This window comes from Gadus macrocephalus, chromosome 17 (assembly GCF_031168955.1).
Source record: "Gadus macrocephalus chromosome 17, ASM3116895v1".
NCBI lineage: Eukaryota > Metazoa > Chordata > Actinopteri > Gadiformes > Gadidae > Gadus > Gadus macrocephalus.
The window spans coordinates 1,308,113-1,335,487 of record NC_082398.1 but is presented as its reverse complement, the minus strand read 5'-3'; the positions used below and the strand labels follow the sequence as shown (position 1 = coordinate 1,335,487).

Below are 27,375 nucleotides of genomic sequence, written 5' to 3'. Positions count from 1 at the left end.
TCCCCGCTCACTATTCACGGCCGTCATCGTGTCTGATCTGCAGGGTGATAGTAACACGAGGCGCTGCCCTGAAGTGAAACCTGGTATTGTTGGGGCGCGGTTGTCATGACAGCCTCAATGTTGGTCTATGGTGCATCTCACAAAGAGATGTTTGTATGGCGCTGGCTGGTTGACTGGACAGGGAGGGGGGGGGGGGTTACAAACGTTGTGGGTCTATGTGGGTACTTGCGTGTTTCGGCACACATAACCACATGCGTAGATACAGCTCTGTATGGGGGGGGGGGGGGGGGGTAAAGTAAATAGTGACTGGTTGTCAAGCGTCTAAGACTCTGCGGCCCACATTGGAGGAGAAGGGAAATCTGTTGTTTTATTGCATTGAATTTTTATAGCAGCTATCTAGTTATGATGTCCTATGGTACGATATACAACTCCTTTTGAGGTTACAATAAAATCAGGCTGAATTGCTTATTGTATGCAGCGTTGATAGTGGGCCTACAAGGATCCCCATGATGCAATGTGTGTCGTTACAATCCCTGTAACATAGTTTACTGTTACTGTGTCTGTACCTAGGGAGACACGTGTACTGTTAAATCGACAACCCAATGTCCACATGCACTTTCTATTTCTTTGTGGGTCATATGAATGCACATGGTTGGATGCAGTGTGTTTGTTGCTCCAACATCCGAGATGAGTCCAGCACTGCATATCGTTCATTATGTTTAGCGTGACCTTTCTGTCACCTGGGTGGGCGTAGCAGGAAACTCTGCAAGGTGCACTCCGGGGGAAGAACCCACGCGAGAAGACAGTGTGTGTGTGTGTGTGTGTGTGTGTGTGTGTGTGTGTGTGTGTGTGTGTGTGTGTGTGTGTGTGTGTGTGTGTGTGTGTGTGTGTGTGTGTGTGTGTGTGTGTGCAGACGGGCCGCGTTGCATCGGACGCTGTTTGTTGTGTGATTGGCAGTTTGTTGTGTGATTGGCAGTTTGTTGTGTGATTGGCAGTTTGTTGTGTGATTGGCAGTTTGTTCGGTTTTCAGGCTTGTTGTTTTGTGTCGCACACTGTATGTTTTGTGACACAATTTGACAATGTGCCAAGCCTGTGGAGAGTCTGAGTGGACTCATGTAGTCTCTGGCCTCACAACAACCTGGTCCTCTCAAAGGAAAACATCCCAGTACTGGCTCAAGCTCCAAATAATCTATCGGATGGATGACGGTACACTGATGAGAATTAAGTAGTCCTGTTCTGCAAGAATGCAGAAGCATATTTTTGTCAAGAGTCTAGATGATTCTACAACCACATGCACACGCCTATCACAACTTAGCTGCTGGGGTGGGCTTGAGTGGGTGCAGGCAGCTGTAATTGAGTGGAACCTTCAGCTAAAACTCAATAAAAATTCAAAACATGGCAACCTTTCTCTCGAAATGGTGGACCGACGAGATGGAAACACTGAGTCAGCACTGTCAGTCCCATGTAAACATGATGTCCCTCCATGGTTTAGTTTGGGCATCGGCATGCAAAGCATTCTTTAGTTACCACCTCAGATCCTGTCTGGGGTAATGTGTTTTCGCACTTGGAGAAAACAGACTCAGTGAAACCAAAAGGGATGTGTTGACAAGTGTTTGGGTCCTCACACATTTGTCTGTGTGGGCATGCGTTACAAACCAACACCTCTTCTCTGCATGCTCTCCATTCGCTGTCTCAAACCAATTTCTGAGGGATGAACGTGTCCGCGCCAATGTTAAATGGCAGCCCTGGCTTCCTGTTTCACTTGGAAATGCGTCACGCGAGGGAAGCGATAACTCTCACATTGTTTTTGAGCGTCGGGGAAAATGTAATGGAAGAATCGACTGTAGCGTTTGAATCTCACCCTTGGCCTTCACCCTGGGAGTCCACCAGGGTTCTGGGGGAGGAGGAGGAGGAGGAGGAGGAGGAGTTATTCTGCTTTCTGAAACTAAACCAGGGGGATTTGATTCAGACCAAATGAGCATGTTGATTCTCACAAACCCCTCTCTCACTTCCTCCTTCACCGTATATGACATTGTAAACATGTATTGCTGTTTGTCATTAATGTAAAGTATACTTCCTAATGGTGGTGGTTAGTGAGGGCCCCCCCTTCTCTGCAAGCGCTATTCAAAATAAATGAATTATTATTTATAACTTGAATGGCTTTCATGACAATCGCTTTTTTCTCAAGATGCGTGTTCATATGGAGCTTGTGATTTCCATAGGGGGGGGGGGGGGGGGGGGTGTGTGTGTGTGTGTGTGTGTGTGTGTGTGTGTGTGTGTGTGTGTGTGTGTGTGTGTGTGTGTGTGTGTGTGTGTGTGTGTGTGTGTGTGTGTGTGTGTGTGTGTGTGTGTGTGTGTGTGTGTGTGTGTGTGTGTGTGTGGAGGGCACTGCCGTTTTTTGGCCCCTGTGCATTGGCGTTATAGTCCTCTTCCATCAAATGACCGTCGGTGCAAACGGGTCCTGGTGTTTCTGCTCAGCAGTGAGGGGTGCGCTGCGATGGGAGTCCCTGCTGGCCAGACCAAGGCCTCTGAGCAGGAGATGGACAGCGTAGTAAAACACCACCGGCCCGGGGGGGAAGATGAAGTGAGACATGCGTTCTCCCTGGTGTGTGTTTTGTGTAGAGTTAGAGAGAGAGAGAGAGAGAGGTAGCAGAGGTCTACGGTCTCCCCCCCCCCCCCCCCCCCTGCACGAGGAGGAAGCCATCGGGTCGCGTTTGTGGCGTTGGTCGGTCTTTTTTACTTTCATCTACGTGGCGGACTCTCGTGTGTGTGTGTGTGAGCGTGTGTGAGCGTGCCGCGAACAGGAAGTGGGTCAGTCGGTGTCTGGTCCAATCCGCTGCCTCCATGCCAGCTCAGGCTTTTGTCCTCTGATTATTTCGGCCACTTTTACTTTATATCTCCTGTGAGCGTACATTAGTCATTGTGCTCCTCCGGTATAATCTGCTTTGGTAATTGCAGGCTGGCTCCTGATATTCAACTCGTTAGGCTGATAATGGTCTCTGCCTTTAGTGATCCTTTGTCTAGTCGGCTTTAAGAGCATATTGTGAACTATGACGCATTGAGAGAGAGAGAGAGAGAGACACACACACACACACACACACACACACACACACACACACACACACACACACACACACACACACACACACACACACGACTAAAAGGTAAACACAGTGATGCATTACTGCGGTGTCTGTTGGTGCAGCCCGGTGGTTTCATGGACCGAGGAGAGGATTCAGATGCTGGGTAGGGAGGTCTTGCAGGAACATGTGGTGTCCAGTGTGACGCTGTGTGTGATTCTACCGCCTGAACTCTTTAACCAGTGCTCCAAGTCACAGCTGACTCACCGCTGGGAAATGTTGGCCTCGTGGGCCTTTCTGAGACTTGCATGTGGACGTCTTTGCAAGTTATTTGCTCACTGTGCCTTTTCTTTGAATGTACTTATCTTTTGAAAATAAGACGTTGTTTTGTCCGTTGTGTGGGTTTGCTTTTGGCCTTTTCGAATGACACTGCAGTTAACAGAAACAGAACTAAAGGGCAGATTATTGTGAAGTTTTTTAGATAGATAATAACTTTATTAATCCCTCGGGAAGGTTTCCTCAGGAAATTACACTTCCAGCAGCAGCAAACCCCACGTTACAAATATAACGGTAAAGAACAACAAACATAAATAAATCTATTTATTTATTATATTAAGCAAATACACCAGCGTTATTTTCCTCTGGTGTTCATGAGCAGGCCTGGTTGTCCTCACTAGGCCTGATCCTCACATGGTACAGGGGAACCTGTTGCCTGGACCGCCGTTCCACCGTGTCCCCCGTCGCAAACACGCATCTCTGACTCATTAAATTTCACTGGACGAATGAAACCATCTCTCTGGGTTTTGTGGTCTGCAGTTAAGAGCTCCGTCTCTCCAGATCAACGGCGGGGGCGGACACGTTCCCAATCCCCGGCAAAAGAAATTCCGAGGGTCTGACACTTTTTTTCCCTTTTCTTTTTTTAAGACGTCCTCCTGATTTATGATCACGCAGGCATTTTGAAACATTCCTTTGAGTTCAGCAGGAGTCTGGCCGCCGAAGGCAAGGCTCTCTCCCGACTTCTTGATCTTGTGTGTGTGTGTGGGTGTGTGAGTGAGTGTCCGGCCCTCGGTGATCAAGAGTTCTTTACTGGCTTTCCCCGCTCCTTTTTAGAGCGACAGCCTCAAGACGTACGGTTCCTCAAGACATACGGTTCAGCTAAGAACAAGTTAAGCACCAATCCTGCATGTGGGCTCCATTCCAATTCTCAATGGGACTCCACAGGCCCTAACCGGGTGCATTCCCGGGCGGTCGGTGTCTGTCCCCTCAGCTCTCTGTGTTTGAGAGCAGTTTGTGTGGCTCAAGGTTTGATGGAGCAGCAAAAAAAAACAACACAAACCAGCTCCCTTCAACCGTGGGGATTAACCACTGAATCCTAGCCCCTTCCCTCCTCATCGGAGGCACACAAAACTCTGCTCATTGGGCGATCAGGTTCAACCAGAGCTCAATCCTGACCAATCAAAGGCTCGTTTTTATTATCAAAATAAAAGTCATGGGTTTTGTACTGAGCAGTGGAGATCTGCTCACTGCTTGCCGTCCCTTTGCATCGACTGTAAACTGAATCTGTTATGCAGGGAATGGCAGCTATACTAGTACTTAGTGCTTACTATACTAGTGCTAGCTATAACTAGCCATCACCCCATCACACATCGGACAAACACGGGTGAGGTTGTCCGTCAATACAATTTCTCCTTTCACCGTGATATTAATATCATTAGTATTGATCCATCCTCCTCCCTTCCCAGGTCCACCCCGCCATGCTATCAACATTAATCGTATTATTATTGATATTATTATCATTATTAATCGCTCCTCCCTCGCCAGGTCAACCCAGCCATGATCGAGGACAAAGGCCACCGTGTGACGGACTACTTCGTGGTGGCCGGCCTCACGGATAAGTCCACGCCCCTGGAGCAGGACCTGTCGGAGACCAAGTCCAGCGGGCCCAAGGCGCCCATCGTGGACCTGGCGGTCATCAACCGCTCGGCAGGAGAGGCGGTGCCGGAGGGCTTCACCTGCATCGACATCACCCCCGGGGGGCTGCAGGCCAACCTCAACCACGGCAGCCTCAAGAGCCCCGAGCTGTTCCTCTGCTACAAGAGGTGCCGCGTCAAGCCCCCCCTCATCGACATTGGGTGAGTGGACCCCACCAGGGGGGAAAGAGGGCCGAGGCTAGGCATGTGTACGGTTCACAACGGACCTGCCCGATTTAAGATGTTGAGCCTTTATGTATGTCGATAAGGGCGCCCTTTGCACTCCTGATCATCCCTGGAAGGAGGGATTCCCCACTCTGAAGGAGGGATCCCCCACTCTGAAGGAGGGATCCCCCACTCTGAAGGAGGGATCCCCCACTCTGAAGGAGGGACCCCCACTCTGAAGGAGGGACCCCCCACTCTGAAGGAGGGACCCCCCACTCTGAAGGAGGGATCCCCCACTCTGAAGGAGGGATCCCCCACCCTGAAGGAGGGATCCCCCACCCTGAAGGAGGGATCCCCCACTCTGCGTTCCTTCTCCTTCTTGCTCTCTGGGGTGCTAGGGTCAAGGGGGTGTCATAAACATACGGCCTGTTAAGCCCTTTGAGACTGTACCGGTGATCAAGGGCTATACAAATATATAATTGAACTGAACTGGACGGGGAGAAAGCCTGCAGCGAGAGTGGAACGGAGCGACTCCATTTTAGAATGCAGCCAGAGTGTTCCGGGGTTGCTAGGCGATCCCCTTCTTTCTTCGGTTGATTTCAGACGCGAGACATTACCGGGTGTTTTGAGTCCTGAGTGGAGAGGGTAATTGGGAATTTAGGACCGGTGTGTTTATAACGCGCTCGTCTCTTGATTCAGGGCCGGCCGCTTGCTCTGCTGTGTAAATATTTGCAACGTTATTTGCCCATATGGGGGGCAAAACTTTTCCGTCCTTCCCGTAAAAAGGCTATTTCACTGTCATGCCTCGACCTTGAATCGGCCCAGTGAATGAGGCGAGGGAACAGGAACGATGATGCAACTCCAACGCTTGCTTATCTTGGCTCCCTCACACACATCTTTTGTCCGTCCGAAGCGAGATGGATCCAGCCTTGGTGGAATGTCGCAACCAATCCCGTGCCCTGTGTTTCCCTCTCGGCTCCTCGGAACAATAACTCATAACTAGAGGTTCCAGTTCCGCGGCCTCTGGTCTGCTGAACGTCGACGCCTGTACTTCCACACCGCACGTGTTCACACTTCTCCCAAGACGGAGAAGGGGCTCTGCGTTATGTCACCTCGTCGGTTCCAAGAAATCCAAAGCTCAGTGTTGGAAGCGTTTGTTAGGGACTGCGTGGTGGGCGGCATGTGACATCGGGGTGGCATGTGCCCTCAGGAGGTAGAGCAGGGCAGCTGGTAACCGGCAGGTTGCCAGTTCGATCCCCGACTCCTCCTAGCTGAGTTTCATGGGGTGCTTGAGCAAGACGCCTCACCCTGCCTGCTCCTGACGAGCTGGCTGTCGCCTTGCGGGGCTGATATCCCCGTCGAAATGGTGAAAATCAGGCAGTGTTTTAAGGCGCTTTGAGGGGCCGCTGGTTAGAGAAGCAGTAAATAAATGCAGTCTATTCCCCATTGCACTGTTTGGGGGGTGGGATGTTGTGGACTGTGGACCGGGTTTGGGAGCACGGCGGTGCGAGTCGGCTCAGATATGTGTAAACAGCAGATCATATGTCCCGCCGTGGTTCCTGAGAGATTACTCTCGCCTGGTCAGACAGGCGGCCAGCTGGGAGGCCAGACCAGGTTATACAGGGATTCCCCTGACTTGTTGGCCAATCAGAAATCAGGTGCACTTAAGTTCAGCCTAATGAGACTTGGTTGTCTACACACTATAAACACGCTTTGTGTATTTCACATCCACTCTGTGAGGTTCACTGTTGAACTTTGCAATGGCAGTAAGAATGGGCTTTGATTACAGCTTCTCCCTGAAGCCAGATTAAAGGCCATCTCTCGGCATGATTGTATGTTTGTTCTCGTTGGCCCCACTGGAACAGCCCAGAGCTCCAGTTATAAAATGGTAACAATCATAATTGTATATCTCTCACTCCTTAACCGGGAATGAAGAGCAGGCGGTCTGTGATTCAGCCATTGTTCAGATCCTGGCACACGAAGAGCCAAACACCTAAATCAGTCACCAGGCTGGCCCCGTCTCTGGTGCTTTAGTGTTAGTGCTGTTCCTCTCGTCCGATTGGCTGACACGGCGCCAGGGGAGCACCAGGTGATGCCATCATTTAAAGGGCCATTGGCATCTTGGCACATCTCCTCCCTTAGGGTCTATACCCTCAATTCTCGGGTTTTAAGTGTTTATTCCCCTACACAAATAACGACTGTGGTGCCCGTTTGCTGTGGCTGTCTTCATTGTGCCGTTTCCTTTTTAAACGTCCTGGCAAACGCTGTGCCGGCCTCCTGGAGGTTAATCCCCCGAATCATTCCCCATGAGCGGTCCTCTTTGTCCACCGGGGAACGCTTCGCTCCACGGCCGTTACTCAGTCGTCTCCTTCACTCACAAAGTGTCTGATGGACCCTGATGGAAGGAGAGAGAGAGCAGCTGACATCGCCGATGGTGTGTGTGTGTGTGTGTGTGTGTGTGTGTGTGGGGGGGGGAGGGGGGGAGGGGGGGAGGGAGGCAGGGTGGAAGCCCTGCAGCCATGTGACGCGGTGACGCTTGGATCACTTGACTGAATGTAGCCCGCCGTGAGGAATCTCTCTCATTGACGCTCTCCTGCTTTTGAGACGGAGAGCGAGAGAGAGATTGAGAGACTGAGTGGGAGGGAGGGAGGGAGGGAGGGAGGGAGGGAGGGAGTGAGTGAGAGAGAGAGAGCCTCTAACAACAGAAGGCTGTCCCGCTTCTGCAGTCCAATGACCAGGTCCTTCTCGTTTCAGCAGATTTCTTGGTTGGTTCTCCTCTGCTTCTCTTGAAGGCTCTTCCTCAGTTCCTAAGACGTCTTCGGGCTCTCCTCTGCTTCTCTTGAAGGCTCTTCCTCAGTTCCTAAGACGTCTTCGGGCTCTCCCCTGCTTCTCTTGAAGGTTCTCCCTCAGTTCTATAGCCGAGTCAAAAGAAGCGACACCGGCGTAAACAGCTGGGTTGAGTCAGCCCTGCTTTATACCCAAAACAAATGAAGAAATCAACCATTCGCATATCAAGACACTGACTCATGAGTTGTTTAACCAAGCACTCCCTGTGAACTGGTGTGCCCAGGGCCTGGTCTCTGGGCCAGACGTGTGGACATTAGCCCGCGTCAAACATCCGGCACTTTGAACTGCCGCGCCGCTATCTGCCATCTTGGTTTCCACACAGGGGTGACACTCCTACCTGGTGAATGCAGGTCACAGAGGAGCCGCCGCGCAAAAGCCTTCAGGTCTTTCAAATCTCCATGCCTGAATCTCTCCCTCGCTCTCTCTCGCTCTCTCTCGCTCACTCTCTCTCTCCCTCTTGCTTTCTCTCCCTCTTGCTCTCTCTCTTGATCTCTCTTTCTCTCAGTCGTGCACTCTCACACTCGCTCTCGCTCTCTCGCTCTCACTCTCTCGCCCTCGCTCTCTCTCACTCCCTTCAGGTCTTTCAAATCCCCATGCCTGAATCTCTCTCTCTCTCTCTCTCTCTCTGTCTGGCTCACTTGTTGTCTTGCTCTCTCGCCGTCTCCCTCTATATCCCTCCCTTCCACAATTGGCTTCATTGGCATGGAAAAAAAACAGTGATGGTACAAACCACAATAAAACCTTCTAAAATAGAATACACAAAACATTAAAGTGTGTATATATTTTGCCGAGACTGGAAAGGGAATGTTGTGTACGAGTCGAAATGAGGCTGAGTTCCTTTTGAGGGGGGAGGCTTTTCTGCTTGATCACAGCTGCCTCAAGCATCCATTAATTCACCTCTGTCACGCTGGCTCGTAAAGTCGTCATGTCTAGCGACCTGCGCACAGTCAATGTCGACGTGTTCTGGTCAGTGTCTGCAAATGATGACGCTTTCAACACACAAGTGCAAGGACGGAGCCACAGTCCTATTAGCGTTTTGACACGGTTTCATCAGTGTGTTGTCGAGTCTCCAAAGCTTTTGTTGGTCGTTGCTGCTACCGGTTGTTCCGCTGGAACATCACGGCCTAGGATGATGATGCACTGAACTCTTGACACATCGTGTTGATGGGTGCCTTGCAGTACTATGATTTTAGGGCGATAATTATTGTGCTGTATTGTTTTGCCAGCGAAGAGTGGGTGCTTCAGACAGTTCTGCTCATTGCTGTTTGTTAATTTGATGTGAAAATAGGGGTGATTTGAAGTCAGATCAAGCTTATGACAGCTAGGAATGAAGCGGGCAGCTGGTGATGGGAAATCACCTTGTCTTGACATTTTAAAACGCATCAAAATTGGTTTTACTAAATGGCATCGATGCATTTGTTCATTTCTGTGGCACCTTATCAGTTATTTGCCGTTAGACAGATAGTATTGTAAGTGGATTCATGATGTGCACACCCAGTCTAGCTCGATTGCAAAGGCTAGAGAGATTAGTCACAGCAGTTGTTATTGCAACTGTGACTAATAAAGGAAAGTTAGTATCCACATACTGAAATAATTGAAATAAAATGTATGAAGGGTTTAACAGCAAAGTCTTATGCCAAAATGGATTACCTTATCTTTAACTCCAGGAATGGGCGCATTTGAGTTGTATCACAACAATACCAAATGTCGCACAATAATCTCTTCTCATCTTATCCCATGAATATCATTTCTCCGTATCAGCCATAGACAGCCACATTAATTAGAAACTCAACAAGTGTACAATTATAAACCATTAGTTAACATTAGTAAATGCAGTATTAAGCTTTTGTTTATAGCGTTAGCATCGGGGTTAGTGTTAGGGTGAGTTTCCACCCTAACCCCTACCCTATTCAAAGTATTAATTAACACCGTGGCTGATGAACCCCATTAGTAAACATGATTAGACCTTTAGTTAAAGGTTAACTAACTGTTTGTTAACCGACGACGTTTCTCAATGCAATGACGTCCCCTCATTCTAAAGCGACACCCGTGGGTGCCTTGCGTCCCCCCCCCCCCCCCCCCCCCACAGGGTGCTGTACGAGGGCAAGGAGCGCCTCATCCAGGGGTGCGAGGTGCTGCAGGCCACGCCCTACGGCCGCTGCGCCAACGTCAACAACAGCTCCACCACCTCCCAGCGCATCTTCATCAACTACCGCCGGGGGCCCGCCGTGCAGCCGCAGAACTCGCTGGCCGTCACCGACATCTGCGTCATCGTCACCAGCAAGGGCGAGACGCCGCCACACACCTTCTGCAAGGTGGAGAAGAACCTCAACTGCGGCATGGTGAGCGGCGGCGGAGGAGGAGGGGGTAGGGGTGACCTGGGGCAGGGCGCTGACTTTTGCCCAAGAATCATATTCGAAGTTCGTTTGTTTATTAATATTGATATTCTAATGTATTCGAATATTTATCAATCATATTTTGACCATTAAATGCCTTCAGTAAGACCTGGATTGGGCTTTGCGGGGTTTGTTTACCGGCGTTGCTATGGTTACCGGTCTTGCGTGTTCCAACGGTTTATTAGGTTTCTGATAAATCGCTGTCTAATCAATACTTCATTCACTGCCTCTTCCGTGGTCATTACAATATTATGAATAGACTGCGTCGGGTTCTCCGACGTCTCTCCCTCTTGGCCTGCCCATAACAGGTTTGAATATTAAGGGCTACCTAATATTCGTTAGAATTTTGATTTATTTTTTGATATTCAAATTGTATTCGAATAACGGAGTTCGGAGTCAAAGCCCTACCTGGGGGATGCGCAGGGTTTGGATGTGTGGTGTCGTGGGGGCGGCGTGTGGCTCAGGAGGTGGAGCGGGTTTGCTTGTAACTGGAAAGGTCGCTCGTTCGATCCCCGGCTCCTCCTAGCTGAGCGTCGAGGCGTCCCCGAGCGAGACGCCTCACCCTGACTGCTCCCGACGCGCTGGCTGTCGCCCTGCGTGGCTGACTCCGCCGTCGGTGTGTGAATGTGTGCATGAATGGGTGAATGTTAGGCAACGATTGAAAAATCTTTTCAGCGGCCATTGGTTGGAGAAGCGCAGTATAAGTGCAGTCCATTTCCCGTTTTCCATTTGTGTGCTGGTGTGGAACCCTCCAGAGTTTCAAGCGTTTGTTCCAACGTCGTCGGCTAAACCGAGACTCTAACGGTGGTTCTCTCTGTGTGTCTTGTGTCCCTTTGTCTTTCCAGTGGGGCTCCAACGTGTTCTTGTGTTACAAGAAGTCTGTGTCCTCGTCCAACTCCATCACGTACAAAGCCGGTGAGTTTTGGTTGATGTTATTTTGTCTGCAGTTTTTTTTACACTTCAACCTTGCTTGCAGGAGTTTCTGACTTTTTCTCTGTGAAATGCTCTGTAATTGTGTTTGAATGCCGACCTTTCTGTGTGTTGTTGCTTGTCATGAGTCACGGGTCGATGGCTCATCCCCTCTGCCCCGACTTCCTATGGGTCTTACTGTTGCTGGCGAGAGAGCTACAATGCTAACACAGCAACGCTCAAGGCCATGTGTTTCCCGCTATAAGTGACCACAACCGCACCCTAATTTGACAGAATGCCTTCTGTTATGAGATAGTATCTGGGGAACTGCTGTAGCATCTGCTAGACCTTTTTAATTTTGATCTTTGCTTCTGAATGCCTCTAACTTACATTGCGAAATGGTTCCTTGTGAAATAAACACACAGCCACGACACACAGAAGTCAAACACGTTAAACAAACACATGAGTGTGAATTTGTGCAACCTCACCCACAGTGTCGGTATCTACGGCCGTATGTTTCCCTGTGAATCGGCTGTTTAAGTAATCTTTGCCCGCAGTGTTTCCTGTCAAAACAAATTTTTATGTTTTTGAAATGACTTGTCAGTCTATTTTTTTTCCCACAAAAGGAGTTAATATTGACATAATGTCGCCCTCGCTTCAAAGACCTTGTTTCTTCAAATATATAACTTATTTGACTAGATACGTATGTGAAGGTTAAGTGAATTCTTTCTGGTATTTTAGCGCAGAAATTCAAATTTTTGATTCACAACATCCTCCTCCTCCTCCTCCTCCTCCTCCTCCTCCTCCTCCTCCTCCTCGTGTTTCCGTGTCCTCAGGTCTCATCTTCCGCTACCCGGAGGATGACTACGAGTCCTTCCCGCTGTCCGAGTCCGTGCCCCTCTTCTGTCTGCCCATGGGGGCCAAGATCGAGTGCTGGGCCCCCAGCACCAAGGACCCCCTGCCTGTGTTCTCCACCTTCGTCCTGACCATCTCCACGGGGGAGAAGGTGAGCTGGCCTCCACCCCCTCAGACCCCTGAGCCACATGCCAGCCAATGGCTGAATGTTGGGCATTTTTGCAAAGCCCTTTGAGTGGCCACGGGTTACAAAAGCGCTGTATACATGCAGTCCACTTACCTCTTATCGTTTACATGACGCTCATTCAGCAGACGCTTTTATCTAAAGTTACATGAGGACAACATCAAATACAACAGAGATCTGGGTGTCCACAGTTCATTTTTTTAACGAAGTAGACGTAGGAATAAAAGCCAAAATAGTTTTGTATGAGTAGTAATGCAAACGGTTACACCGGATCTATCGTGTTCCCCGATGCCTTGTGACTCCCTCAGCGATGGTACACCAGAGCTAAATAATAACGTGAACAGCGGTGCAGCTTGAGATTCAGACGTTCCTGTCAGTCAGTCTTCAGGTGTTCCCTGAAGGTGGGGTGGGGGGGGATCCACTGCCCTCTGTTCTCTTCCGTCATTTTTTTGAGTACAATCTGCAATCGGGCGCGATTCACAGAAGAAGCGGCGGTTATTTGTCGTTTGTTTTGTTCCCGAGTACTGAGACGGCCTCTGCTCCACCAGGTGTACGGCGCGGCCATCCAGTTCTACGAGCCCTACTCCGAGGAGCTGCTGAGCGAGAAGCAGAAGATCCAGCTGGGTCTGCTCACCACGGTGGAGAGGAGGCCGGTGCCGGGCCGCCACGTCACGGCCAACAAGTGCATCTGCCTGCTCTCCCGCTGGCCCTTCTTCGACTCCTTCCGCAAGTTCCTGGTGTTCCTGCACCAGCTGTCCTTCTCGGGCCCGCAGCCGCTGCCCATCGAGAAGTAAGGGGGTCGCAGGGGGTCGCCGGGGGTCGCCGGGGGTCGCTGGTCGCCGGGGGTCGCTGGTCGCCGGGGGTCGCTGGGGGCCGGGGGTCGCCGGGGGTCGCCGGGGGTCGCTGGTCGCCGGGGGGTCGCTGGTCGCGTGGGCGAGAAGGAGATGGAGGAGGGTTTGGGTCGGGCCGCGACCGCAGACGTTGGCGTGGCTCGTGGTCCCAGGATGGGGGTCTGGGGCTTCGGCGTCAGAAGGCTGCTGGCTGAAGTTAACGAACGTCACATGGTGGCTAGCTACCAACATCAGAACGCTGAGGCCATGAGATGTATGATGATAAGATAAGATGTATATTTTATATGATAGGGTATTTCATAAAATCAATCAGTTAAGGCGTTGATAAAATACTGGGGAAATGTATATAAATAAATATACTGGGGTGAAGTAACAAGCATGAGACACACAAAATAGAAAACACTCTATTAATCCCTGAAGGGAACATGTAGGGTTATGGGAGCAAAATTAGAAAGTAAAAGTGCATGTAGGGGTTATCACAGCCCTGAACTGCAGAGGCGAGACAATAACCCATCTCTCTGTGGATCTTCTCTCTTCTCTCACAGGCACATCTCACACTTCATGCACAACGTATCGTTCCCTTCCCCACAGAGGCCAAGAATCCTTGTTCAGGTGAACACTCACTCACTCACTCTCTCTCTCTCTCTCTCACTCACTCACTCACTCACTCACTCACTCACTCACTCACTCACTCACTCACTCACTCACTCACTCACTCACTCACTCACTCACTCACTCACTCACTCACTCACTCACTCACTCACTCACTCACTCACTCACTCACTCACTCACTCACTCACTCACACCCCTCCCATCAGTTACCCCACATGTTTATGTATGTATTCCAACATTATTATCTTTTAACTCTATTTGCAAAAATGTTGGGGAGGGGCTTTTATTGTGTTAATTGCGGCCTGATAACATAACATCTGTGGCTGGTCACATGTCATAACCTGAAATGTTCCTATCAGCTCTCGGCGTTTGACACCCTGATGCTCTCCCAGCCAGTCTGCACCCCCTTACCTCTCAGGTGAGTGAGCATGAGTTGACATTTAGTGCTTAAGCACATTCTTTTGTTCAAAGTGAAAGTACAAAACACATGGTAGTAGCAGCAGTAGAATATATATATTAGGTATTTTAGTGGGGATTTTATACTAATCAAAACATACTTAGAAATACTAAAGTTATATTTAAGTATGTTCCGCAAGGTGCCACACAATTCTGCACACTACACCAAGAAAAAATACCCCAAAAAGTGCATCAACACAAAAAAAGCTACTAGATTTCAGTAGCTGGAGTAGTTAATTCATTACTCTACACCCCTGCCAAGTGGACGTAGGAGTGGGGACTGGGTCTTACTCCAGACATAGTTTGGGTGGGGTGCCTCTGCACCATCACCGAGAAGGCGAAGCGTTCCAGTGGGGAAGCAGCGAAGCTATAAAAGAAATCCATTTCATTTTCCTGGCACGCCACCGGGCTAATTGTGCCCGTTTTTAAGTTTTCCAAGGTCAACCCTCCCACTGCCAACTTCCCAAACCAAAGTCAGTTTCTCCGGGAAATGTGAAAAAAGATTCCATTATCTAAATGACTCCTGCATGGACTGGAGCAAGGCACACAGCACAGATGGTTGTAGCGCTTAATTCCCTGGTTTCGGATTGATAATTGTTAGAAAAACAGCTTTAATAACGCTTGGACAACTTGGATGTGAACTTGTTTATCGCGATCGCAGGCTTTTTGTTTCCCTGCCTGACTTTAGTTTCACTAGTCTGGGGTAATCGTCTCACATTGCTTGGGTTGTCCTGGTTTTCTCATCGTAGGCCCGTTCATGTGAAACGTTTTAGAAACACAACAGCTGTCTGGATCCCCTCATCCATTCATGTCTCCTCTTCCTCACTGCCTCTGCACTTATCTCCTTCTTTCCTGCTCCCTTTCAACTTATTTTATTGGGTGTTACATAACTGGATGTATTGGGGAAACAAGGTCAGCATTCCAAAAAAAAGTGGCAATAAAATAATGCAAAAGAATACATATAAATAAAATAAAGGGTTAGTATATAATTAGGGCTGTGCCAATTTCCTAAATCGATTAGATTTCGATTCATAAGGTTCTGAATGGATTAATCACGATTTGATTCAATCTGCTCTTAAATAATGAAAATGGCTCAACTTTGTTACAAAATACAAATGTACTTTATTTTTTCTTTTCATCTTAAACAACAGGTTTTAAGTGCAAACTTGTAAATTGGACAGTTTAAGTTTGAGCTGTAAACTAAACTGTCTCAAGTCTCAAAAGTGCAAATTTGAAATTAGAAAGGAATTGCAAGTGAAAGTGTACTTGAACTACAACATGCCATCACAGCAAATTGCATTAAGGCATTGTTCATTAAAGTGCAAAAATAATAATGATGGTAACAAACTAAAAAAATAAAATAAAAAAATAAAAAATTGATCTCATGCCCTATGAGTCGATATTAGAGAATTTAAATGAAATCGATCCAAAATCGATTAAATCGATTTTTTTACCCAGCCCTACTTATAATGCAATTCCGTCGATTGCATTATAAGTAAGACTGAATGACTGATGAACGACCTTCCCCCTTGCGCCCCCAGCGGGGCGGACTACGGCACCCTGGTGACCAACCTGGGCCCGGAGAACTGCGGCACGCTGCTGCACCTGGTGCTGATGGAGAGCAAGATCCTGCTGCACTCGCTGAGGCCCGACGTGCTGACCGGGGTGGCCGAGGCCGTGGTGGCCGTGAGTCCCTCTCCCTCTCTCTCCCCCTGGCCCTCTCCCTCACTCACCCCCTCGCTGTCCCCCTCTCGCTCCCTCCCTCTCCACCGTGGCGGACGTGAGTCCCTCTCCCTCTCTCTCCCCCTGGCCCTCTCCCTCACTCACCCCCTCGCTGTCCCCCTCTCGCTCCCTCCCTCTCCACCGTGGCGGACGTGAGTCCCTCTCCCTCTCTCTCCCCCTGGCCCTCTCCCTCACTCACCCCCTCGCTGTCCCCCTCTCGCTCCCTCCCTCTCCACCGTGGTGGCCGTGAGTCCCTCTCCCTCTCTCTCCCCCTGGCCCTCTCCCTCACTCACCCCCTCGCTGTCTCCCCTCCCCTCTCCCTCACTAGAAGGGGAGAGTTTGTTTCACAGTTACGGGTAACGTTTAGTACGTTTCTTTTGTGTTTTTGCTTGGCTGTCATTTATCAATTCTCTGTTCTGCGAGATCAAAGCCACGACATCGACTCGGATCGAAGTCCCTTCCATCCGATGTGTGTGGTTAGGCTTAGTGTTGCTTCCATACTTCCTGTGTCATCCACCCCCTCTCCCCCTCTCCCCCTCTCCAGATGATCTTCCCCTTCCAGTGGCAGTGCCCCTACGTCCCCCTGTGCCCGCTCTCGCTGGCCGACGTCCTCAACGCGCCCTGCCCCTTCATCGTGGGGGTGGACTCCCGCTACTTCGACCTCTACGACCCCCCGCCCGACGTGGTCTGTGTGGACCTGGACACCCAGACCATCTACCAGTACGTCACACACCGGTCCCCCGCACCCCTCTCTCTCCCCCCTCGGTCGACTGGGCGACGCGATGTAATGCACATTTACATTCAGGTTGTTTAGCACGTTCAGACGCTTTTATCCAAGGCAACTTATGATAAGTACATTTGTCAGAAGAAAGAGAAACGACAATATGTCTCTGTCGGTACCGTAAGGGTGTTCATAGAAACAAGTGACAAGCATTTAAAATCGCTAGGTTAACACATTCCCTTACAACAAAGATAGCCAGGATAAGTTTCTACACAATAGTAAAAGCTTTTTTTTGTGCTACGACTGCTAAATTGTGTTTCCTCGAGGAGGGGATTCTACCAGCAACACACGCTGTTGGGCTATTTATCTAGCTTCACCAGGCAAATGATGAAGATCTAACGAATCACCTCGGTTATGACGGTTGCTCTCGGCTAAACTCGGCCATTTTGGTGTTTTTCACTATATCTTCCTCTTCTTGACTTTGTGACAGGTCTGACGAGAAGAGACACAGCAGCTGGAAGAACCTTCCCAAGAAGCCGTGCAAGAGCCTGGTCAATTCCCTGAGCACTCTGGCCGCCGGTACGAACGCAGGCCTGCCTCACCTCACCTCGACTCACCTTGACTCCTGACTCCCAACACCTCCACTCCTAACTCCTAACTCCTTACTCATAAGTGACTGATCATAGGTCATACTGTCGTACTTCTAGTTCTGGTCCTGACTTTATTGTTCCGCAACAATAAGGTCTGCAAAAATAGTCGAAAGTCCAAATATTTAATATTTAACTAATTCAAAGGAATTTCTCTTTCGCTTTCACTCCTTCTCTCTTTCTCTTTCTCTTTCATTTGAAAAGGTCATCTATAGATCATCACCATTTAAGGGGAAAGAAAGCCCTCCTTTGTAACTATGACACAAACTAGGAGTTAGGTAAAAGCTAAAGACCTGTGGCCGCTCAGTGTCTCTACCCCTCATGCGTTGACCCTGTAGGCAGTGGGCCTGGGTTTCAGTCCCCCCTGGGGTCCTAGGCTACATGCCCTCCCTCTCTTAAAGACACACACAACCGTACACCGTAGAGACACACAAAATCCAACCAAATAACAAATACACATTTCTTTAGTTTCTGGTTTTGTAAAAACGTCTGCTAGGGCTATCTGATGAATCGCATTTTGAGCGATCAACTAATATAACAGAGATGTCTTTATTTATTTATTTATTTTCATTCAGTGTATGTTATGCAAAGAACAGCTGGATACATATCTGTACATTACTTTAGATTTGAACATTTTCTATTTGACCATTTTGTGTATCTTTCTAAGGCAAAATTTCAGTGACGTTCTCAGTGACGAAGTGTTTTTTGGGAGAGACGTGCTGAATAAATACATCATGTTTTTAAACTAAAAAATAATCGTTTGAATAATCGTGATTTCAATATCAACCCCCCCCCCCCCGTAGCGCGGAGAGCAGAGGCCCCCCCAGTGGAGGCCAGCCCCGTGGAGGTGGACTTCACCCTGCACAAGAAGACCACGCTGCGGGAGATGGAGATCCAGGAGGTGTTCCTGCGCTTCATGGCCACCATCCTGAAGGGCTACCGCAGCTACCTGAAGCCCATCACCCAGGCGCCGTCTGAGAAGGCTACCTCCGCCGACTCCCTCTACGACCTGCAAGGTGCTGGCAGCCCCCTCGCCCTCGCCCTCCCCCTCGCCCTCGCTCCCTCTCCCCCACTCTCTCCCCCTCGCCCTCCCCCTCGCTCCCTCTCATAGCGCTCTCCCCCTCGCTCTCCCCCTCGCTCTCTCCCCCTCCCTCTCTCCCCCTCGCTCTCTCCCTCCCTCTCTCCCCCTCCCTCTCTCCCCCTCCCTCTCTCCTCCTCGCTCTCTCATAGCTCTCTCCCCCTCGCTCCCTCTCATAGGTCTCTCCCCCTCAATCTCTCCTCCTCCCTCTCATAGCTCTCTCTCCCTCACTCTCTCCCCCTCCCTCGCTCTCTCCCTCGCTCTCTCCCCCTCACTCTCCCCCTCGCTCTCCCACTAATTAATTGCTGTTCTGTTAGTTTATGCATGTATTTGTATCTTCATGATGTTTCTGTGGGAGCAGAGTCATAAGCAGGGGTGAAGGTGTTAATTTGGGGATGGCCAATAAGGAGAGCCTAACGGTGGATCAATATTATGATGGTCTTTATGTTTTATGGGATGTTGTATAGAAGCTGGCTAACACAAGTTACTTAGCTTAATGCATTATTCATTCACTGGCTGGCCTCTTCTAATGCCAGATTTTATCGGCTTATCTATTTTAAGGAGCCATTTTAGGTGTTGTACAACGATCAATGATCTACGCTATTGGGTCTGAAGAGACGTTTGGCCTGTGGCTGGGAAATAGATTGCAGCATTACTCAAAATAATCCACGGCAAAGGGGCGAACCGGGAATAAAGAAAACAAATGGAGGAGATGTTTTAAAGTTTGACGTCCCCTTCTCGAAAATATCGATTCTCTAAAATACACAGAGCAAGCAAAAGGAACTTGCTTAGTACTTAGCGTTGTGTAGCATGTTATCCTAACTATATGTGTTGTGTTGCAATGGGTTAGCGATAGTTAGTGCTTGGCACTTGTTTCTATGAACATCCTCACTGTTTCGACAGACATAGGCAGTATATTGTTTCTCTTCTTCTGACAAATGTGCTTATTGTAAGTCACTGTGGATAACAGCGTCTGCTAAACGCCCTTAATTTAAATGTATGCTATGCAGCCGTTTAGTTCAACGCTCAGTCGTTGAGTGGTCCGCGGTTTTGGTCTCACGACGTCTGCTGCGTTCCTCCAGGGTTCCTGAAGAGCCGCGACCGCACCCACCAGAAGTTCTACGGCCAGCTGACCAAGACGCAGATCTTCATCCGCTTCATCGAGGAGTGCACCTTCGTCAGCGACAAGGATACCGGCCTCGCCTTCTTCGACGACTGCATCGAGAAGGTAAACCCAAACCCCCCCAACCTCCACACTGAAAAGGACAATTTATCATCAAAATTGACCTCTCCATCATTCACACTGAATGATCATCATTGACAAATGATCATGATTAACTGTGAATGATCATCATTGAGGGTGAACCCTCCTCATCACGGGCCAGAGTTTTGTCAGTTTGTCGTGAGTTACTGTCTCCGTCAGTCCGTGTTTGATGCAGTTTTATCAGGAGAATGAACATTCCTCTGCTAGGAGAGAGGAAGTGGATGTTTCCTCTGATTCATTGATTCCATGTCGCTCTCTCTCTCCGTCTGGCAGCTTTTTCCTCCCGATAAAGGCGGCGACTCCAAGGCCAACAAGGTAGGTCGACACAGATTTATTTTCCACATCCTCGCTCTGCATTTCCTCTGGTTTGTCGCTCAGAAACCGACGGCTTCATCATTCAACCTCGTCTCAATCCATGAGATTGAGACGATTGCCTGCGGCGCGCTGTAGCGCAGACTGTTTTTCTTTCACTTTTATTACGCTACCTAGTACTGGAATTGTTTTTTCCGGTCTTTCTTAGAAACACAAATCTACCTCAAACAAAAATCACTTACTGGTGAAGCGACACTTTCCAGGAAGCCATATTTCCCATTTTAGTTTTTTTATTAACTAGAATAAACTAAAACTTTATAATTTTCCATTTTAGGACATTCGTCCATGTCCATGGTAGAATGAGTTTTATCATTATATCCGCAGTTGCGTCAGTGTTCCCAAAGCATCCACCAAGTGGAGGCCGAGCCCCCGTGATGTTGGGGGGGCCGTCTGAGTGACCTCCCTGTGCTACCCTCCGTCAGGTGGAGGGGGAGCCCTGTGGTGTTGGGGGGGCCGTCTGAGTGACCTCCCTGTGCTACCCTCCGTCAGGTGGAGGGGGAGCCCTGTGGTGTTGGGGGCCTCCTGAGTGACCTCCCTGTGCTACCCTCCGTCAGGTGGAGGCCGAGCCCTGTGGTGTTGGGGGGGCCTCCTGAGTGACCTCCCTGTGCTATCCTCCGTCAGGTGGAGGGGGAGCCCTGTGGTGTTGGGGGGGCCGTCTGAGTGACCTCCCTGTGCTATCCTCCGTCAGGTGGAGGCCGAGCCCTGTGGTGTTGGGGGGGCCTCCTGAGTGACCTCCCTGTGCTATCCTCCGTCAGGTGGAGGGGGAGCCCTGTGGTGTTGGGGGGGCTGTCTGAGTGACCTCCCTGTGCTATCCTCCGTCAGGTGGAGGGGGAGCCCTGTGGTGTTGGGGGGGCCGTCTGAGTGACCTCCCTGTGCTACCCTCCGTCAGGTGGAGGGGGAGCCCTGTGGTGTTGGGGGGGCCTCCTGAGTGACCTCCCTGTGCTATCCTCCGTCAGGTGGAGGGGGAGCCCTGTGGTGTTGGGGGGGCCGTCTGAGTGACCTCCCTGTGCTATCCTCCGTCAGGTGGAGGGGGAGCCCTGTGGTGTTGGGGGGGCTGTCTGAGTGACCTCCCTGTGCTATCCTCCGTCAGGTGGAGGGGGAGTCCTCGGAGGACACCAAGCTGATGGAGCTGGACGAGTCCCAGAGGAGCGAGCACACCGTCTTCGTCATGCCCCCAGAGCCCCCCTGTGAGGGCGGGGCCGAGCCCCCCCCCCGCTACAGGTGAGGACCGGTCCCACGCGGGCCGACCCCCGTGATGTGGTCTAACCCCACCCCATGATGTGGTCTAACCCCCCCCCCATGATGTGGTCTAACCCCCCCCCATGATGTGGTCTAACCCCCCCCCATGATGTGGTCTAACCCCCCCCCATGATGTGGTCTAACCCCCCCCCATGATGTGGTCTAACCCCCCCCCATGATGTGGTCTAACCCCCCCCCATGATGTGGTCTAACCCCCCCCCATGATGTGGTCTAACCCCAGGATGCGGTCTGACCCCATGATGTGGTCTAACCCCATGATGTGGTCTAACCCCATGATGTGGTCTAACCCCAGGATGTGGTCTAACCCCATGATGTGGTCTAACCCCAGGATGTGGTCTAACCCCATGATGCGGTCTAACCCCCCCCCCCATGATGTGGTCTAACCCCAGGATGTGGTCTAACCCCAGGATGTGGTCTAACCCCCCCCCATGATGTGGTCTAACCCCATGATGCGGTCTAACCCCAGGATGTGGTCTAACCCCCCCCCATGATGTGGTCTAACCCCAGGATGTGGTCTAACCCCAGGATGTGGTCTAACCCCCCCCCATGATGTGGTCTAACCCCATGATGCGGTCTAACCCCATGATGTGGTCTAACCCCAGGATGTGGTCTAACCCCATGATGCGGTCTAACCCCATGATGCGGTCTAACCCCATGATGCGGTCTAACCCCATGATGTGGTCTAACCCCATGATGTGGTCTAACCCCAGGATGCGGTTTCCCAGTTTGCTTCCGCTACGAATTCAGAGAGGGCTTCAACTGCGCATTTTATAAAACTCAAAAAGACGACGCTTACTTTTGTTTTAAATTAGGGGAATCTTACATCCAGAGATTCAAATAAAGTGTCATTTAACAAACGACACATGCTTTACAAATACTATTCAGACACAATATCAATTTTTCCTCCAAAACAAACATCACGAATGGGTGCGACTTTGGGGAGAGAGACACGCATTCCTCTAACGAAAACATCGGAAAAGGAAACGAGCCTCCGATGACTCAGTGTATACAAATACTCTGCTGTCATCTGGATCGTCCCCTCAGCCTGGCTGTAGAGCCTTCACAGAGCACTACCACAAGCCTGGCAGTCAAAAGCCCCAAACACCCGGTGGGGAATCTTTGAGAAGGTGACCACTTCCTGGATGGATGTAAGGTTCAGAGGGCACCGGACGAACAGGCAACATAATGTTATCGTTGACATGTAGCTATGGTGAAATAAAAACAGGGATGGACGACCATATGAAGATCTGAAACCTGTTCAGATTTGTATGCGCAGGATCACTTCTCTTTCTTCACTCTTCACTCTTTATTTACTGCTGTGACTAAAAACCATGGCAACCCATACCTGTTTTCATCTCAGCCTTGAGAACCTTTGTGACGTGTTATCCCCGCGAGAACATCCCATAGTCTCTTTTGAAATCAACCGGTGCCTTAGTCACCCTTACTGCCCCTTCGCCCCCTCCTCCAACGACCCTAACTGCACCCTGACCTCCTCACCCAGTCACCCTTACTGCCCCTTCGCCCCCTCCTCCAACGACCCTAACTGCACCCTAACCTCCTCACCCAGTCACCCTTCCTGAACATTCACCCCCTCATCCAGTTACAAGCGGTTCCCCCGGCTCCGCATGGAGCTGTTCGACCGGCCCAAGGAGCTGCGGCCGGCCCTGGACATGAGGACGGCGGGCTCCAGTCTGTCCAGCAGCCCCGCCCTGCTGGCCAAGAGGACCAAGCAGGTACGCACGCAAACACACGCAGCATTCGCCTGGTCACCGACGCACACCCACTCAAAATTGTGGGTCACGCGCCATCACCCACTAGCTTACTCACTCAGTTATTGTCCTGCAAACAACATTGCATTGCATTCTAGATTTTGATGTGAAATCTAATACAGAATCAATTATAGAACAATGTGGGGCATGGCTGGTTTCCTCCAAGTCGTCCAAATCTGACCCAAAGTAATCACGTCCCCACACAGGCGTCCAATAGACACACACATCTATGAATACCAAAAAGGCCCCAAACAACAGCTTCCCCTCCGTCCGCTTGTCCGACCGCCGCCTGAACCCGTCCTCCTGCACTTCCTCCCCGACAGGAAGTGAAGCTGGCGTACAAGGTGGCGAAGCGCTCCAACTCGGACCCGGCGCAGTGGGCGCGCTGCCTGTTCAGCCACAGCTACAGCCTGTGGTTCATCTGCCTGCCCCCCCGCCTGCGCGTGGCGCGCTCCAAGGCCCGCGCCATGCACCAGGCCTACGACGTGCTGCTGCGCATGAGGATGGCCGAGGTGGAGATGCTGGACGAGGTACGGCGTCACACGATGCTCTCTGCTCCCGGGGAGAGGGGCTTCTCTGGGGGTCACGGATGGATGGATGGATGGATGGATGGAGAGATGGAGAGATTGTAAACAGAAGGTGTGGTGGTGATGGATGGATCTATACATGGATGGATCGATAGAAAGGTGGATTTGGGTACTAGGAGCGTGAAAGAAGTCAGTAGATTGAATGATGCAACGTATAGACGGAGGGCGTGAATGAGAGAGGGGTAGATGGCTCGAGGAATAGACGGAAAGATACAGATGGCTCGAGGGATGGATGTTAGAAAGCTGTTTAGATAGATGGATGGATGGATAGAGGGATGGGTCGATCCATTGAGATAGAGGGGTGTAGAAAGAGATGGATTGAGGGCGAGATGGGCAGATACAGGTGGATGGAGAGAGAGAGAGAGAGAGAGAGAGATAGAGAGAGAGAGAGAGAGAGAGAGAGAGAGAGAGAGAGAGAGAGAGAGAGAGAGAGAGAGAGAGAGAGAGAGAGACGTGTGCGTCCTGTGTCCAGGTGTGCTACCGCGTGGTGATGCAGCTGTGCGGACTGTGGGAGCAGCCTGTGATGGCGGTGCGCGTTCTGGTGGAGATGAAGAAGGCGGGCGTGCACCCCAACGCCATCACCTACGGGTACTACAACAAGGTGAGCAGGACTGGATTGTACTGGAGACGTCGAGGTGGCTACAGTGAGGGAAGGAGCTCGGTCGTATGGGCCCTGAACAGTTCAGGAGTCACTAAGGTGACACAGTGCGGATGGCAGTAGCTCAGGAGGTAGCAGCCGGTGGATGGTTGTTAGTTCGATCCTCCTAGCTGAGGGTCGATGTGTCCCTGAGCGAGACACCTCACCCTGACTGCTCCTGACGAGCTGGCTGTCGCCGTTTGCGGTTGACAATACCCGTCTGTGTGCGATGAATGGTTGTAAGTCACTTTGGACCGAAGCGTCTCCTAACTGTACCCGTCGCTGTGTGGCACCCGTCCTCCAGGCGGTCCTGGAGAGCCCGTGGCCCAGCCGCAACCGCAGTGGCCTCTTCATGTGGACCAAGGTGCGCAACGTCCTGCGAGGAGTGGCCCAGTTCAAGCAGCTCAACGACCGGACCCTGACCACCAAGAACCCCACCATCACCACCACAGGTGGGCCCCTCCCCTCGGCCCCTGACCCATGTGACCATGTTGTGCATCGAGCTATCCATCGCTAATCCAGCGCTAACAAGGAGACGTTTGTGCGAGGACCGGAGCTAACGAGGACATTCGTTGCGGCCTTTCGCGATGCGTCTGTAAAAAGTTGATCAGTGCCCATCACTAGCGTCCATTGAGAGACCGATGTGTGTGTGGTTTAACTGAGAACAGCAAAGTAGCCCCTTATTCTCCCTTCTGAAGCAAATGGTTTATTTATTCACTAATACAATATTAAACTGATCAATCCATGATCGGGACTATGATCAATATGTTTTGCCCCCCCCCCCCTTCAGCCGCGTCCCCGCCCGCATCAGGGGGGGTCCGGGCCGCCGACCGCCTGAGCCAGCTCAGCGCTGACTGCTCCGGCGAGCCCAACGGCGAGCAGAGCCTGCTGTTTGGCGTGGGAGACCCTGCGGACTCATGTTACACTACCGGTATGTCCCACCCCCTAACGCCAGCACACGTGACATGACATCCTGGGGGTTTCATTCTTTTTCTTGCTGGTAATGGGTTGCCACCAAGTCCTTCTGATGTATCGAGACCTGCACTGTATGTGTTGTCCCTTTGGCGACCTCTAGTGGTCTAAGTTGTAATTTCACCCTTTTCACAGTTTCTGTCGTATGTTCCAGAAGTCTACCGGAATAAAACAGTTTAGAAAGGGAAATTCCCTGTATGGATCGATTCATGGACGGGCACGTTTTATATCTGAGACACTTTGCAGTTGCAGTAGTAAAATATAAAGCTGTTTTAAGGTTTTTACAGGAGAACCCAACTGCAACACCACTTGTAGATTGGTTTGCATTAGAGGGCTCCCTCTACTGGCAAACACCTGCTACTGCATGCATCACCTCTGATTGGCTGACACGGTCATCTGGTCACTTCCTGATGAAAAGTTGACGCGACACAGGCCTGTCCTCTCCTTAATGAGACTGAGGTGAAGGACTGTTGAGACCTGCAGACCCAAAGTGATCACACATAACAAACGGGCCGACTCCGGGAGTTTGGACCCCCTGGGGGGCCCCTGGTGGGCCGCTGCTGCCGTAGAGCTGGTGGGTCATCCTCCCTGTGCTTTGAACCCCCCAGGAGGGCAGCAGTCAGACCAGGGCTATGGCTCAAAGGACGAGCTCCACCAGGACCCCGTCCAGGCCTCCGGCGCAGGCCTGCATCTCGCCAACAGTCAGTACAGTAGACACCCGGTCGCACACGCCCGGAAAACACATCCCACCCAGACCAGTGACCCAGACCAGTGACCCAGACCAGTGACCCAGACCAGTGACCCAGAACCAGTGACCCAGAACCAGTGCCCCAGACCCAGTGCCCCAGACCAGTTCTAGTGTTAAATACAGAACTAATATGGTGAGGCGGTGGTTGGTCCGGGGCAGAGCGCCTTGTAGTCCCGCGTGTTGTTTCCCTCTCTCCGGCCTGCTTTCACCTCTCTTTCCTGTCCTGTCCATAAAGGCATGAAACCCTTACGATAAACCAGAACAAAGTGTACTGTATTAATGTATCACATGTATGGATAAAACTGAAAATGTATAAATATGAGTCCTGACGTGGATGAGTTAAAGACTATAGTTCATAATCAGGAACGTCTTTTCAGTGCATTCATATTCATTGTGTGTATTTAGTTCATATATTCATTGTGTGTATTTAGTTCATATTCATTGTGTGTATTAAGTTCATATTCATTGTGTGTTGTAGTTCATATTCAGTGTGTTCAGTGTGTTTCTGTGTGTGTGTGTATCAATACATGTCGTCCCTCCCCAGGTCCTGCGGTCTCACTGGACGGCGTCGCGGCGGCGCCGGCTGACTCCTCCGGGCCTGTGGGGGCACCACCCCCGCCGGTGCCCAGCATCGTGAGGCCGTCCTCCTCGTCGGCAGCCCTCGCCGCCGGCAGGGACACGGGTAAGAGGTCCTGACGGGTGACCCTCCTCCAGAGAGGACCGAACCCAGGCCTACGGCCCCTCCTCCAGAGAGGACCGAACCCAGGCCTACGGCCCCTCCTCCAGGGGGGCTCGTCGACCCCGCTGTGGCTAACCCTGGGTCTGCTTCCTGTTCGTACCAGGGCACGCGGTCATGGTTAACCTGGGTTATCCTCACTAGTTCAGCCCACCACCCGTGCCCTCAAGGCCGCCTTGCCCCCGGGCCTACGACGATAAGTGGGCCTATCATGAGCTGGAGTATTTATTTAATTTTTTTAATACTGGCTTATGATAGGCCACCCGATCGACGTAGGCCCAAGACAATGTGATTTTTTTTGTTTTGGGCTTCAAAGATCAGAGGCCTATCATGAGCCAAGAAAAATAATTGACACATCTTCATTGTAAGACCCCCTCTCAGGGGGCCTACGAAACCTCTCAGCCCCAGGGCCCAGTGGCAGGTTAATGCAGGCCTGCATGCCCTGGTACATAAAGTTGGCAGATTCATAAATTATTGTAACGAGTGACACCGGCGACTCCCCTACGATGACTCCTCGGTGTGAAGGATAGAAACGTG

The 27,375-nt window shown here is 50.9% G+C and overlaps 1 protein-coding gene across 1 annotated transcript in view; it reads left to right on the top strand.

Annotated features, from left to right (window-relative positions):
• Positions 1-27,375, top strand: part of dennd4c (DENN/MADD domain containing 4C) — a 47,225-nt gene that overhangs the window by 5,944 nt on the left and 13,906 nt on the right. The window contains 21 exon segments of the mRNA XM_060035624.1: positions 4,902-5,212; positions 10,152-10,404; positions 11,304-11,373; positions 12,204-12,373; positions 12,955-13,196; positions 13,803-13,869; positions 14,229-14,287; positions 15,867-16,011; positions 16,592-16,767; positions 17,259-17,347; positions 18,219-18,431; positions 19,576-19,721; positions 20,031-20,072; positions 21,220-21,350; positions 22,990-23,122; positions 23,482-23,688; positions 24,218-24,346; positions 24,687-24,834; positions 25,173-25,313; positions 25,963-26,055; positions 26,647-26,784. Of these exon segments, the coding sequence (XP_059891607.1) occupies positions 4,914-5,212; positions 10,152-10,404; positions 11,304-11,373; positions 12,204-12,373; positions 12,955-13,196; positions 13,803-13,869; positions 14,229-14,287; positions 15,867-16,011; positions 16,592-16,767; positions 17,259-17,347; positions 18,219-18,431; positions 19,576-19,721; positions 20,031-20,072; positions 21,220-21,350; positions 22,990-23,122; positions 23,482-23,688; positions 24,218-24,346; positions 24,687-24,834; positions 25,173-25,313; positions 25,963-26,055; positions 26,647-26,784 (3,091 nt within the window). The 5' untranslated portion in view covers positions 4,902-4,913.